At 47.1% G+C, this 14,632-nt stretch overlaps 1 protein-coding gene across 1 annotated transcript in view; it reads right to left on the bottom strand.

Moving 5' to 3' along the window:
• Positions 1-14,632, bottom strand: part of LOC119963399 (alpha-1,3-mannosyl-glycoprotein 4-beta-N-acetylglucosaminyltransferase B-like) — a 300,546-nt gene that overhangs the window by 200,875 nt on the left and 85,039 nt on the right. Inside the window, exon 2 of the mRNA XM_038792464.1 lies at positions 2,213-2,416. Coding sequence (XP_038648392.1) covers positions 2,213-2,416 — 204 coding nt within the window. The remainder of the gene's footprint in view (positions 1-2,212; positions 2,417-14,632) is intronic.

Genomic DNA, 14,632 nt, shown 5'->3' with positions numbered 1-14,632 from the left:
GACAGCGTGCTGCCCTTTAGAAGAGCTACAGGAGGAACAAACAAGGATGGATAAGGTTAAAAGGTGGGGAGACACAAGAGGCAGCAACTTTTAACGACTCCAAGATACTTTACAGGATCAAACAGGAACCGATTAGTATTGAGAAGCAACAAAATTGTACCAATCAAGGGAAGGAACAGTAGGATGCTACTGAGATGGAGAGCAGGGGGCAAGCTGGGTGTAATTCTTTTGGGAAATACTCAACCAGTCCAACCCCAACTCCACATCCGAGTTCGATGAAAGCATCACAGCTCAACAGCTGGGAGACATTGTCAGATCAGAGGTCCAAAGAGCCATCAAAAGCCTGAAGAACAACAATGCAGCTGGGTTGCTGAGATACCAGCAGAGCTTTGAAAGATTGCAAGAATACCACTATCACAGAGTTCGTGGGCCTGTGAGACCAGATCTGGACTGCGGAGGACATTCGTCTGGAGGCGAGGAATAATCTTCAAAGTTGTCAAAGAAAGGAAACCTCAGCAACTGCAACAACTAAGTACCCGGCAGGTCTTCAGTATGATGTTCATCAACAGATTAAAGCAGAAGTACACAGTTGCCTTTGTCATGAAAAGGCTAGTTTCTGAGGTGGCAGATCTAACTGTGAACACATCTTTTTGCTCAGAAACATCAAAAAACAGATCATAGAGTATCAAAGCTCTTTGTTATCAACTTCATTGTTTTCCAAAGTTTTTTGTCAGCATCCATTAACAGTCACTCTGGTACATCACAAGACAGTATGGCATCCCAAGGTGGTATATTAACATCCTCAAAGCCTTACACTGCAACTCCAGCTGCTGTGGCAAGACCAGCAGGTGCACCACAGACTTCCTCAACATCATTTGCTGCAGGGGTGCAGCAGGGGTGTAGCAGGGGTGCAGCAGGGGTGCAGCAGGGGTGCAAACTTTCCCCATTCCTTTTCATCTTGGTTATCAATTTCATCAGGAGGAATGTAATGGTTGGTTGACTTTGGGATTCCATGCAACACCGCTAGTTAGCTGACCTGGATTTTGCAGGCAACGTCACATTGCTGGCTGAAGAATCCCACGTGCTCCAAGACATAACCATTAGTCCTGAGAGTAGTGATGCCAAGATTGGTCTACGCATTAGGTGTGTGATGACCAAGGCAGCTGGATGGCAACAAGGCCCTCCATCCCATTAACCTTGGGCAACAGAACATCAACCACTTCCCCTACATAGGTAGTAGCATCTCCAGGGAGGGCAATGTAGAGATCAATGTCCACACAAGAATCAACAAGCAGCATCGGTCTTTGACCAGTTCTGCATGGTCTGGGCATCCAATACTATCAACAATGTCATGAAGCGATGACTCTACATGTCCATAGTTGTATCAACTGCAATTTGTGCCACTGAGACATAGAAGAGAACAGCAAAGATGACATGTAAATTGGGTGTCTTTCACCAGTGTTGCCTGGGCATCACATGGAGATACAACATCACCAATGAAGAAGTGCTACAGAGGACCCTTGAGAAGCGTATACCGGGCATCATGACCAAGAGACATCTGAGACTGGGCAGCAAGGCGGCACAGTGGTTAGCACTGTTGCTTCACAGCGCCAGGGACCCAGGTTCGATTCCTGGCTTGGGTCGCTGCCTGTGTGGAGTCTGCACATTCTCCCCCGTGTCTGCGTGGGTTTCCTCCAGGTGCTCCGGTTTCCTCCCACATAAGTTCCAAAAGTCGTGCTTATAAGATGAATTGACCATTCTGAATTCTCCCTCAGTGTACCCGAACAGGCGCCATAGTGTGGTGACTAGGGGACTTTCACAGTAACTTCATTGCAGTGTTAATGTAAGCCTACATGTGACACCAACAAAGATCATTATTATTACACATTTTGCCTCCTGAATGTGCCAGAATGTCAGTGGAATGGACACTGTCAGATGGAAAAAGAAGACAGGCCAGCCAAAGAAGAATAAGAGAAGTATATTCAAGGAGGACCTTCAAGAGCCGGACATCATCTGGGTTGGAGTGAAAGAAATTGTGATGGACCGGGGCCAGTTGCGGACTCTTGCTGCTCATTGCCTTGCACAGGACCAGAAGAATTAAGTCTTGGTAAGTCTTCCTCCCTTCTCCCAAACAATGTAGAAACATTAGAGAAATCAGACCAATGGTATTTATCATTTAAATGGACAAAGTAGGGAAAATAAATATATTCACCTTGAGTTTTACCTGAAACCTTGGTCAAATTCCTTGATGTGTTATTCATTGCCTTTCTCTCCACAGCTATAATATGTTTAATATTGTCCAAGACCAGTTTCATTTCCACAGAATGTTTTACATTTTCTTTCTCAATCTTGTGCATTTTGTTACTGAGTTCCTGAAGTTTTTGTTGGTATGCAGTCTCTTCATCTTCATCATCTCCTGAAACAATAAGAAAGGTTGTGATTATACCTCTGCATTTCCAATAAATTACTTTCATATCAGATGACCGTAATAATGTTTAATCCACATGTTAGTCTGCAGTGAGGGGACACTATGGTCTTAGTTTTCAGCTGATAGCTTCCATCAAGCTGATGTGGAGAGGGGTGTGGGAACATCTACATGATGGGATTGGTTATAGCCTCAAAGTATTTTCCCCAATTCAGCTGAGGTTTAATTCAGAAAATAAATACTTTGCATTCATTTAGCACCTTTCACAACTACAGGATGTCCCAAAATTATTTACTGTCGATGTCGTACTTTTAAAGTGCAGTCAATGTTATTCTGTAGAAAACGTGGCAGGAGTGCATTGGAATAGAAAGACGATAAATACAATTGGTGATCATGATTGAACAACCCATTTAACATCCCTCCTGATTGAGTTCAAAAGAAATGAAAATTGGAGTTGTAAACAGGTTTGCTAATACCCATGACCTCTCAGAGGGTCATTAGATTTTAGAATTGTCTTCCCCAGAGCAGTGGAGACTTGATCATTGAATATCTTCAAGGTGATGTCCAACTCCCTTATCAACTAAAAATGTAACGTTATGGGAGGTATGCAGGAATGTGGAGTTAAAGCTCCAATCAGATCAGCCATGATCTTATTGAATAGAGGAGAGGGCTCGAGGGGCTGAATAGCCTACCCCTGTTCCTATTTCGTATGTTCCTGATGTTCCCGTAGTATTAAAATTGCTTCACATGTAGCCGCCCCAACACCGATGTGATAGTGTGGAAGCTGTGACAGCTTTAGGAATTTAGTATCCAAATTCAAGGCGCTATTAGATCAAATATTGTATGGCTTGGCTTGTTGTCCTTAGCTTTGCTTGTGTTGTCTTCTGGCTGGGCGAGGTTTCTCTTACCTTACTGGAAGTTAGTCAAGATTATGTTTTTATTAAAACTATTTATTTCAAACTATTTATTTCATCTTTGCACATCTTTGGATTGTGGGAGGAAACCGGAGCACCCGGAGGAAACCAACACAGACACGGGGAGAATGTGCAAACTCCACATAGGCAGTGACCCAAGGCTGGAATTGAACCTGGGTCCATGGAGCTGTGAGGCAGCAGTGCTAACCACTGTGCCACTATGCTGCCCCCAACATCCAAGACCTCATGGTAAGTACATTATACTCCAGATACAAAGGCCAGGAGTTACTGCTGCCAGTCGCAGGGGGCATCTTTGATGGCATGGCTAGAAACTATCGCTAGAGGGCCCTAGGTACACTTCTTGACACCGTAAATGCAGGACGCAATTAGCACCTCTTCGGGCTGCATTTCCCACCATCCAACATTTGTGACTGTCATTATAATGAATTTGCATCTCAGTATAGCACACACACACTGGAATCATTCCCCAAAGTCAAACTTCAATCCCATTGCAGCTTTCAGAACGATGTATTTCACAACTGTCATTGAAAGGTGTGCCTGAACTTTGAGAGGAACTCAGAGTTGAGTGCACAGTACTTAGTTCAGTACTAGTGAGGATTCCAATGCGAAGGTATAGCTCCGTGGCAATATGGTGGTGTGGGAGCTCAGAGGCAAGTCTCCACAGCAGGATCTTCATGGCTAGCTTGTGGTGCAGGGGAAGGGCAGCAGTGAGGGGGATGGGGAAGTAAGGTTGGCGGCATGGGGGGGCATCGGGCCATGCATTTGGTAAAATGTTTCAAGATGGATCATTGTTCCCCAACTGGGACAGTTTAATATCAGCTGCACTGCCATGCCTGGCTTCTCAAACAACTACGCCACTCATGCCAATGATTGCTCCTGTTGTGTTAACTCCCCGTACGCAGATTTCAAAACCAACTGAGTGTTATGGGGCTACAGAATCATAGGGCGAATGGACTAGTTTGAGGATCCTCTGGCGAGAGGTGTGCATGGGTCACTCACTAAGAGTGGCGTTCCAAACGTCCAACATTATAGTTATATAGGCACTAAACATTAACCATCATAGTCCAGGCAAACCTGGGAGTGCAGGTTAGGCTAATGCCAATGCCAATGCTTGAGCTGAGAGCAGAAAAGGTAATTTAATGGCTGAAGCTGCCACCACTTTGTCATGTGGTGTGGGGCGGGTGTGGTTGGGGCTTTGGTTAGGCATCAATTGAACAGAAGACCGAGCATCCGTTTGATGACCAGGACTCTCTGAGAGTTCCTAACACTCGAAGAGTTCAAGCTCTGTGAAGGGGCACCTTTCAAATATAGCTCCTGCACTACTGAAACTCTAAGGTCACGGTTTCTGAATCACCAGTCCCTCCAGCGATTCAACGTTAAACCCATGCCTGCTCATTTTTGTGTTAATTGTGGAACAATGCAGCAGAAAAACCTGCCATTGGCATTGCCATCTCCAACTGCGTTTTCCCTACCTGACATTGAACGTTGCTGATTTCTAGGATGATTCTTCACAGACTGTTCTGTGTCTTATTCTGTGTCTTGGAGTTGTTGCTCTTTATGATATGATGTTATGTACCAACAGCGTCGCCAATACTGTGGGTATATCTTGGTGAACCACAAGTCTTTCCCTTATATCGATCAAATGACCGCACAACCAGTTAGTCAGTTCAAAAGATGGTTTACTGACACAAAAATGATTACTTCTACTACGAGTTAAACTACACCTATCAGCTACAATAACCTGTACTTAACTTCAGGGCGACCAGCAGTGTGCAACTGGATAAGGCCTTTATCTTGATTTCACGTGGTTGGTTTGAAGAAGTGGCTCTGTCTCTGCTGGGCTCATCTGTCAGGTAGTGATCGTTGGTCTTGAACTTGGCTGGCTGTTCCTGCTACAGTTAGGCTGGCACAGGCCGGATCCAATAAAGGCTGGCACAGGCCGGATCTAAAAGAGGCTGGCACAGGCCGGATCTAAAAGAGACCAAACACATGGCTGTGTCTCTTTTTATCCCTCTGGGATTTCGCACTCTTTGGGCGGTCCTTAATCTTGGAGCCAATGGTTTAACAGGGCTCTAATCACTGCCTTCAATTTTGGCCAATAAGAGGGCGGGTGCCTCGGTGGCTGGGCGGGTCCTTAGTGGCCATTGACCTTGCCAGTAGGGCTCTCTGAGTGAAGGGAGCGGCGCCGATCAATCTGGCTGTACCGGTTTCTTGATTGGAGTCCTATTGTTCTGGGGAAAGGGCCATTAAAATGCAAATGAGCGGGGGGGGGGGGGGGGGGGGGGGCGGGGATTTTAAATCAGGTCTAGCTACCTGAGTTCCAAATACACAGAAGCTCTGTATCTGCCTGAGTCCTGGGTTGGCCATAATTCCCATGGTCCTTTGCAGGTGGCCACCTCAGATGGCTACATCGTCTCTTGGCCATCTGACCCTGATATCATGCTCACATTATTGTTAACATCCTTGTCTAATTAACATAACCATTAACCCTCCACATTATAGTGTCAGCTTCTAGCAGTACGTGTCAATAGTTTCAGGAGGGAGAGAGAATGTATAAACATTTCTACCATTCCAGATTTTGTTTGCTTCTTGCAAAGGCCCTGACACGCTGAGGTATGGTTCAAAAGGCGCCAGATTCTCAGCGATCACTCTGCACGTGCAAGCCTCAAGCGTGAATGGCAATATTTAACCAGCTGATATCACAGCTGAGGGGGGTGGGGGGCTGCCGCAAGGAGTAAGTTATCCCTCAAGCAATGCTGTTGGCTACTTAGGAGGCTGTTTGTTGTATGGTCAATTCTCGCATACGTTTCTATTCTGCAGCAAATCAGCTATTTGCTCCGCCAAACCACTCCTCCCCCATCCCCCAAAATGCTGCTTGCCACATTCCTGGGAGTCACCTTGTATTGGAGGAATTGCTGTTGTCTGGGTTTAGGTTAAAGTATGCATGGCCAGGAGTTGTTACACTGGGAGAGTTACTGTGTTATGCAAGAAGACAGACTAAACAACTCAGGATTATAATGAACACACCACATCCAGACCTGTGGCTGAGAGGAATGGGACTTGAGTGGTCGCAGGGGCAGCGAGGGAAATTGAGAATCATAGGGATCAATATCCTCTACAGAGTGGAGAGCAACAAAATGTGGTAATGAGAGCAGCACCATGAGAGGAACAGTCAGTAAAGGGGTGAGTGAGAACAGCCAGACTACACACAGATGCCAACTCAAGGCTCTGGAGAGGTACCATCAAAGCTGTCTGAGACGGATTCTCCACATCAGCTGGGAGGACAGGACTACTAACATCAGCGTTCTTGAAGGAGCCAAGATCCGTAAGATGGAGGACAGGTGGGGGCAAGGGTTCACATGTGTTGTGGGCAGGTCGGGGGGTGGGGGGGGGGGGGGGGGCAGCAATCATTAAAAAGTAATTGAGTGGCTGTCCAGGAGTCTTAAGTGTAAAGCCCTGACAACAATGAGATCAACAATGAGAGGGGCAGCAGGGTAGCATGGTGGTTAGCATAAATGCTTCACAGCTCCAGGGTCCCAGGTTCGATTCCCGGCTGGGTCACTGTCTGTGTGGAGTCTGCACGTCCTCCCCCTGTGTGCGTGGGTTTCCTCCGGGTGCTCCGGTTTCCTCCCACAGTCCAAAGATGTGCGGATTAGGTGGATTGGCCATGCTAAATTGCCTGTAGTGTCCTAATAAAAAAGTAAGGTTAAGGGGGGGGGTTGTTGGGTTATGGGTATAGGGTGGATACGTGGGTTTGAGTAGGGTGATCATGGCTCGGCACAACATTGAGGGCCGAAGGGCCTGTTCTGTGCTGTACTGTTCTATGTTCTATGTTCTATCTCAGATTAATGCATCTGGAGTAAGACGTGTGCCTATTAGTCGAACACTTCAAGAAGCCTCTCCCCAGCCCCCCCAACCCTAAGACAGTGGTAACTTCGCTGCAACATCAGGGTGTTGGGCCTGGGGAGTCATTGTGCCTGCTGATCAGAAAGTGCAGGACGGTGATGAAGACTCAGTGAAGAAAGCTCTATGATGCTCCTCAGCTATTGCTTATGCCTGACTCCTGTCTGTCTGTTGCCAACATGCTGACTCCCCAGCTCATGGGCGAGTGATCCCATTGTCGCATAGCACTCCAGGGGATTAGGAGCGAGGGTGTAGGGTTCACTGATTAATGCTAAAGTCCTTTCAGAAATGATGTTATTTTCACTTTGAGTGGGCCCACAATTTGCCTGACTTTGAGAGCCTGTGAGAAGAGCTGTGTCCAGATGGGGTGAAGTGCTATCCCAATGGGAGGAGTGTAAACGACAGTAAGCCCTGAGGGTTGTGAAGAACCAGAGTTTTCAATGTGGTAACATGTGCATTTGTGATATTTGTTAAAGAGCCCCAGCTATCCGTGCCTAATTTCACCCATTCCCTACCATTGCAAACCCTCCCATAGCATTGAGGTGTATTCCAAGGATGCAGATCATAAGTGGAGATAGCCTGCCGCCTTCCATGCCCTGTTGCCAGAGATGCCCTTGGCAGGCATCGTCTGGAAGGTTGGGTACTGGCGAGACCCAGCCTATTCTCAGGTGGCATTGGTGTTGCCACATCACTCTGTTCATCCGCTGTGATCTGTGCTGGTATCACAAAGGGGATTCAGGATGGCTGGTCACTCTCAGAGTCTACTAAATGGATGGCCACAGGAGGTGCTCCAGTGATTCCTCCTGCCTCTCGGTGCTCGTGGGCCTCTGGGTTACTCCTTGGGATGGAGAAGCAGCTCAAGAAGCCACAATGTCATCTGGCGTTGCCAGTCCCGGAGGTCCGCCATTGTCTGGACCATGGTGTTGAACCTCTCAGTCATGGTTCTCATGGTAAGAAGTCTTACAACACCAGGTTAAAGTCCAACATGTTTGTTTCAAATCACTAGCTTTCGGAGCACTGCTCCTTCCTCAGGTGAATGAAGAGGTGCGTTCCAGAAACATTTATATAGGCAAAGTCAAAGATGCAAGACGATGCTTTGAATGTGAGCATTTGCAGTAACTAAGTCTTTACAGATACAGAGAGAGGGGTAACCCCAGGTTAAAGAGGTGTGAATTGTCTCAAACCAGGACAGTTGGTAGGATTTTGCAAGCCCAGGCCAGATGGTGGGGGATGAATGTAATGCGACATGAATCCAAGATCCCGGTTGAGGCTGTAATAATGTGTGCCGAACTTGGCTGTCAGTTTCTGCTCGGCGATTCTGCGTTGTCACGCGTTCTGAAGGCCGCCTTAGAGAACGCTTACCCGGAGATCAGAGGCTGAATGCCCTTGACTGCTGAAGTGTTCCCCAACTGGAAGGGAACATTCCTGCCTGGCGATTGTTGCGCGATGTCCGTTCATCTGTTGTCGCAGGATCTGCATGGTCTCGCCAATGTACCACGCTTTGGGACATCTTTCCTGCAGCGTATGAGGTAGACAACGTTGGCCGAGTCGCATGAATATGTACCGCGTACCTGGTGGGTGGTGTTCTCACGTGAATGGTGGTACCCATGTCGATGATCTGGCACGTCTTGCAGAAATTGCCATGGCAGGGTTGTGTGGTGTCGTGGTCGCTGTTCTGAAGGCTGGGTAGTTTGCTGCAAACAATGGTTTTTTGAGGTTGTGTGGTTGTTTGAAGGCAAGTAGTGGGGGTGTGGGGAGGCCCCGTATCCACCACACCCACGCAGGGCACCCCTGAGCCCAATACTTGCCATGGGAAAAATGTCAGCTTGGCACCTTCAGTGTCCAGGCCACGGCACCTGGGCACGTTGGCAGTGCCTGGCAAGTGGCCAGAGTGCCAAGGTAGCACCATCAGGGTCAGGGTGCCACCCTGCCCAGAGGGCAAGCACCTGGGGGCATCCAATCCCCTGGGAGATGCCCCATGAGTGCTGTTCCCCATTTGTGGAGACTCTCTGTTAAGTCCACACTGCTTCTGAATGGAGCTCGTCCGAGGTCGCCAAGGCAAAGTGGTGAGGTACCAATGCCTCAGGTAGATCATGGCATCACATATTTAAGTGAGACTGTCACTCTAATATGCAAATTTTCACGGTTGCAAGGTCGCATTAGATCCCGCGAGGTGTAGTGAGCCAGGTAGATTCCGGAAGAGGGATCTCCCAGTATCTACCAGCCTCACTGGCTTTCGGGCGGAACATGGCTGGTAGATCGCAATGGGAATCACACCGATTTTCTTGACGAAAATTACACTTTGCCATATTTTGTGAAATTCCGCCCAGTCTTTTTTTGTTGGCCATTGTTCAGAAATGCTGGGGGGGGGGGGTCATTTTAACCTAAAACAAGAGGCAGTTTTAGATAGAAAGAGTACCTAACTTCATTGCGGTGTTAATGTAAGCCTACTTGTGACAATAATAAAGATTGTTAGGTTAATAACATCTTGAAAATCTGTTTCCCAACCCAAATCTGTTCCAACACCCCACTTCCAGCTGACTGAGATGGGAGGATGAGTGGGCCGCCAGCCTGCTCCAAGGGGGCTTTTTAACTTTAGCTCTGGTCGGCCAGGTTTCCCCATTCAGGTGAAGGTTTGGTGAATACATAATGTAGGAGTCCTAAATCCCTGGAAACTAAGTGCCTGCCTAAGGGATACCCATTATTGGGCAATCTTCCTCACAGGGAAAATTGCTCAAATACCCCCACCCAGGCCCCCTGACCTCTTTCCCAGATTTCTGAATAGCTCCACGTACCACCCCTTCATTCACTCAGGTTCCAGACCTATTTATTACAATCTTATGATCTGCTACTTTGGAATTCATCCCCCAGGGTGGGCACAGACCGTTACTTATTGTGCATTATTCCAGTTAATACAAGATAATGCAATACAACATAGAGGTTGACTATCTGTATGGTTGTGTGCTTGTATTTGGGTGGAGGTGGCAATGGAGAAGAGTTGGAAAAGACATGGAGAAAAGAAACAAGAGTCAGCTTTGTTCCACAGGTTGATCTAGAAGCAATATATGGCTTTGGCAGAGCAAAGTACATCCAATAGGGCTTGATGAGTTCCAGGGAGATCTGGTGACATATGCCTGCATTGCCTGAGGAGACAAATCAATATTCATGCTCTCCATTAGCAGTATACTCTGCTGCGTGGGCACATGTTTCTGTTCCTCATAATCACTTGGTCAAAACAGAATGCTAGGAGGACCATCACCACAGCCATTTGTAGCTGTGTACGCTGGAAGCTCCAGGATCTCAGTATGTGGCCTAGAGTCATGGGACAGGCTGAACACTGGTTGCTAAGAGATGGAGGTGTGTCTTACCATCAGGTTAGAACCGGCGTTCAGGCTTCGGGTGCACTTCACTGAGAAGCATAGATCTCTCCCTTCACGATTTAAAAAAAGGTTGTCAACTCTTTGTTTTGTTTGATATATAATGAGCAATTATGTGTGTGCTGAGTGTCCTACTTAATATTGATTCCTCAACCAACATCAATCAAACAGATTATTTGATCCTTTATTTAATTACAAGAGTGATTATATGTCAAAAAGTACTACATTGGCTATAAACCATTGTGGGACATCCTGCCCGAGATTCTCTGAACTCGTGACGGGTCGGAGAATCGCCGGGGGTGGGGGGATGTGGGAATCGCGCCACACCGCTCCGACGCCAGGCCGCCAATTCTCCGGTGACCGGAGAATCAGCACCAATCGTGCCTGCACGGTCACCGCCGCGCCAGTCGGGGGCCGTTGAAAGCACCCCCCCCCCCCCCCCCCCCCCGGCGATTCTCGACGCTCAACGGGCCGAGTGCCCACCGAGTTCGGCCGAGACCCACCAAGGTGAGTTACGTATGGTCTTACCCAGTGGGACCTCGGAGTTCTGGTTGCGGGGGCCATCCTGATGGGGGAGTGGGGGGGGAGCCAACTCCAGGAGAGGCCCCCACGGTGGCCAGGCCCGCGATCAGGGCCTACCGATCGGCGGGCGGGCTCATTCCACGGGGGCCCCTTTAGGGCTCCGCCATATTGCCCGGGGACTGGCACGGAGACGGCGACCCATGCGCATGCGCAGACCCGCGCCGGCAGTGGCAACTTACGGCGCCTGAGCAGCAGACATCACTCCAGCACCGTTCTAGCCCCCTGGGAAGGGGTGAATGCCTGGGCCTGGAGGCCCGTTGACACCGGCGTCGCTCACGCCAGTTTTGACGCCGGCGTCAACACTTGGCCGGGATTTCAGAGAAACTCGGAACCTGGATCCAGAAAGTGATATTTAATTCTGTCTATGAGTTTGATTGCCTTTTGGAGGTTACCATTGAAATATTTGAAACACTTTAGGGTATTGCATTCCAATTCGGTCCATAATACAATTTCTTAAATCTGTATCCTCTGGTTACTGAACCCATGTTGATGGAAAAATCTTATTATCAAAACACTACATAACTTTGAACACCTCTTCTAAATTTCCCCTTGGTCTCCTCTGCTCTGAGAAAAATCCCAGCTTCTCTGGTCTCTCCATGTGATTGTTGTCCTTTGTCCCTGATCTTCTTCCTAATACTAGAAAATTCATGTGAATTCCCAAAACAGGCAAATGAAATGGGGGGGGGAGGAGGGGTTGGAGCAGGTAGATGTGTGGTGGCGAGGGGAGGGGATTGTTTTGGGAGGAGGGGGAGATTCTATTTAATATTTTATCTGAAGGGCAGTGGCCAAATCAGCAAAGCAGCACTCCCTCAGGACCATGTGCCCAAGGTCTGAAGTGGGTTTCCATGCACAGCATTCTGACACAGAGAAAGATTGCTACCAACGGCACCAAGCTGAAATGTCTACACAAAAAATGATAACATCATGATACCTGAAGTATAACTTAGTTTATGACAAATAGGAGTTTAATTTCAAGCATGATCTGTAACTTTAAGCATTGCATCAGTAAGATACGTTTGATGGTGGCAATATTTTGAACTACAGGTCATCTTTAATCTTGAAGCTTAGTTGGATTGAGTGTCCCTTTCTTTCCATGACTAACCAATGAGTTTGAATGCATGGTAATGCACTGCGAAGGCAGTGGTGTCGGGGTAATGTCACTGGTCTGGGTCATCCAGAGACCCAAGGTAATGTTCTGGGAACTAGGGTTTGAATCCCATCTTGGCCGGAGGTAAAATCTGAATTCAATTTTTAAAAATGGTGACCATGAAACGATTGCCATTAAAGCAAAAACCCATCTGGTTCACTCATGTTCTTTAGGGAAGGAAATTTGCCATCCTTACCTGGTCTGGTCGAGATGTGACTCCAGACCCACAGCAATGTGGTTCACTCCTAAATGTCCTCAGGGTTTGGCAATAGCCAGTGATGCCCACAAAAAAAGTAAAGAGGAGCTTTCCCAGGATATTAAAAAATAAATGAAAGAGATCCTCATGTGACCTACGTACTGTTTAATCGACAGAAATCCACTTTGTCCCTCACAACAGCTCAGCGAGTTAACCCAGGAAACCCACTGAACTGGACAAACTCAGAGGGGTCCATGTTTCACCTCTCTTCTGTGCTGAAGAGATGGACTTAAAATGAAACACACCAACCGAGGAGGGAGCCCTCTGTTGGGGGCAGGTGTCTGTGGGCACCAATCGGCGTCTGATAGCTCTGCAATGCAGAGCGATATCAGCCATTAATTGGTTGAGTTCCCTTCGAGCGGGAAAACTCTAGTGAAAGGGCAGCACTGCTACCTCACAGCGCTGGGGACCCGAGTTCGATTCTGGCCTGGGGTCTGCCTGTCTCGCCCTGAAACAAGAAGTCAATGTATTCAAGAGAGGGAGAAAAGCAGGAGAGTGAAAAATAGAAATGTCATGGGTGGCACAGTTTTCACCGCTGAGAGGCTGGGAATCTTCCTGCAGCGGCCTCTTGATGACCAGCATTTAATGGCCAAGCTGCGACAGGAACCGGAATTTTCCAGTCCCTCAAGCCAGTAGGATCGTAATAATAATAATCATCTTTATTCATGTCACAAGTAGACTTACAATAACACTGCAATGAAGTTACTGTGAAAATCCCCTATCGCCACACTGTGGTGCCTGTTCGGGTACACTGAACGGAGAATCCAAAATGTCAAATTCACTTAAAAGTACGTCTTTCGGGACTTCAACAATTGTCCCCATGGGTTTATTGCTCACCAGCCTTCAAACTTCCCAAAAGTCTTGAGAAAAGCTTTGCACCACTCCCTTCCTCCTTCCAACAACTTTATGGAGCTTCTCCAACAACCCAGTAAAGGGGACTTATCGCTACCTCTGCAGCAGCAAACAAAAGTCAAAAGCCCCTCACATGAACGTCACATGGTTGTGGTGATATCATGGTTGTGTTGTAATTCACCAACTGGCCACTAGGAATCTCATTAGTATATAAGTCAGGGGTGGGCAAACGTTTCCAGGCAAGGGCCACATTCAGAAATTCACAATTTTAAAGGGCCGCATAGTATATTAAGTAAAATAATTAATATTTAAAATAGCCAAAATAAAAGGTTTTTAAAGAAAAGAAAGCAATTAATTTTTATTAATTAATATTTTTAAGTAGAAACTTTACATGAAACACATTTATATGAAAAACAAAGTAACTCAGTTTAAAGAAAAAAAGCAATTAATTTTTATTAATTAATATTTTAAAGTAGAAACTTCACATGAAACACATGTTGTGCCGAGCAAAGATCACCCTACTCAAGTCAACGTATCCACCCTATACCAGTAACCCAACAGCCCCCCCCATTAACCTTGCCGCATAAAGACCTTTGGCGGGCTGCATGCGGCCCGCGGGCCGTAGTTTGCCCACCCCTGATATAAGTGAATGTTAGAGTTAGGTGACCTCAGAGAGTTGGAAGAGAGGTTGCTTGTGCATGTTCATACTGTTATTCATCTGTAGTTTTGTATTTGACCCACAGTTAATGTTAATAAATCATTTATTGCTTTAGCTACAAGTGTTCTTGTAATATAAATCAGGCTATCCAACAAGAACATCACAATGGTGATGGAGCTGATTGGGGCTATCTCATTAAGTTGAATGACTGTACAATTGTGAGTCTTTAAGAGAAGGTGTTAAAAGCATCTTAGTGGTCCAAAATGGCATTATCTTTGCTGAATGCCCCACTATTTACATCCTGGGATTATCATTGACCAGAAATTGAACTGGACTAGCCATATAAATACTGTGGCTGCAAGAGAAGGTCAGAGGCTAGGACCCTGTGGCGAGTAACTCGCCTCCTTACTCCTTAAAGCCTGACAACCATCTAGAGGGCACAGGTCACAAATGTATTGGAATACTCTCCACTTGCATGGATGAGTGCAACTCTAACA

The sequence above is a fragment of the Scyliorhinus canicula genome, chromosome 3 (genome assembly GCF_902713615.1).
Source record: "Scyliorhinus canicula chromosome 3, sScyCan1.1, whole genome shotgun sequence".
Lineage (NCBI taxonomy): Eukaryota > Metazoa > Chordata > Chondrichthyes > Carcharhiniformes > Scyliorhinidae > Scyliorhinus > Scyliorhinus canicula.
Note: the sequence above shows the minus strand (reverse complement) of the source record. Positions and strands in the feature narration are given on the sequence as shown.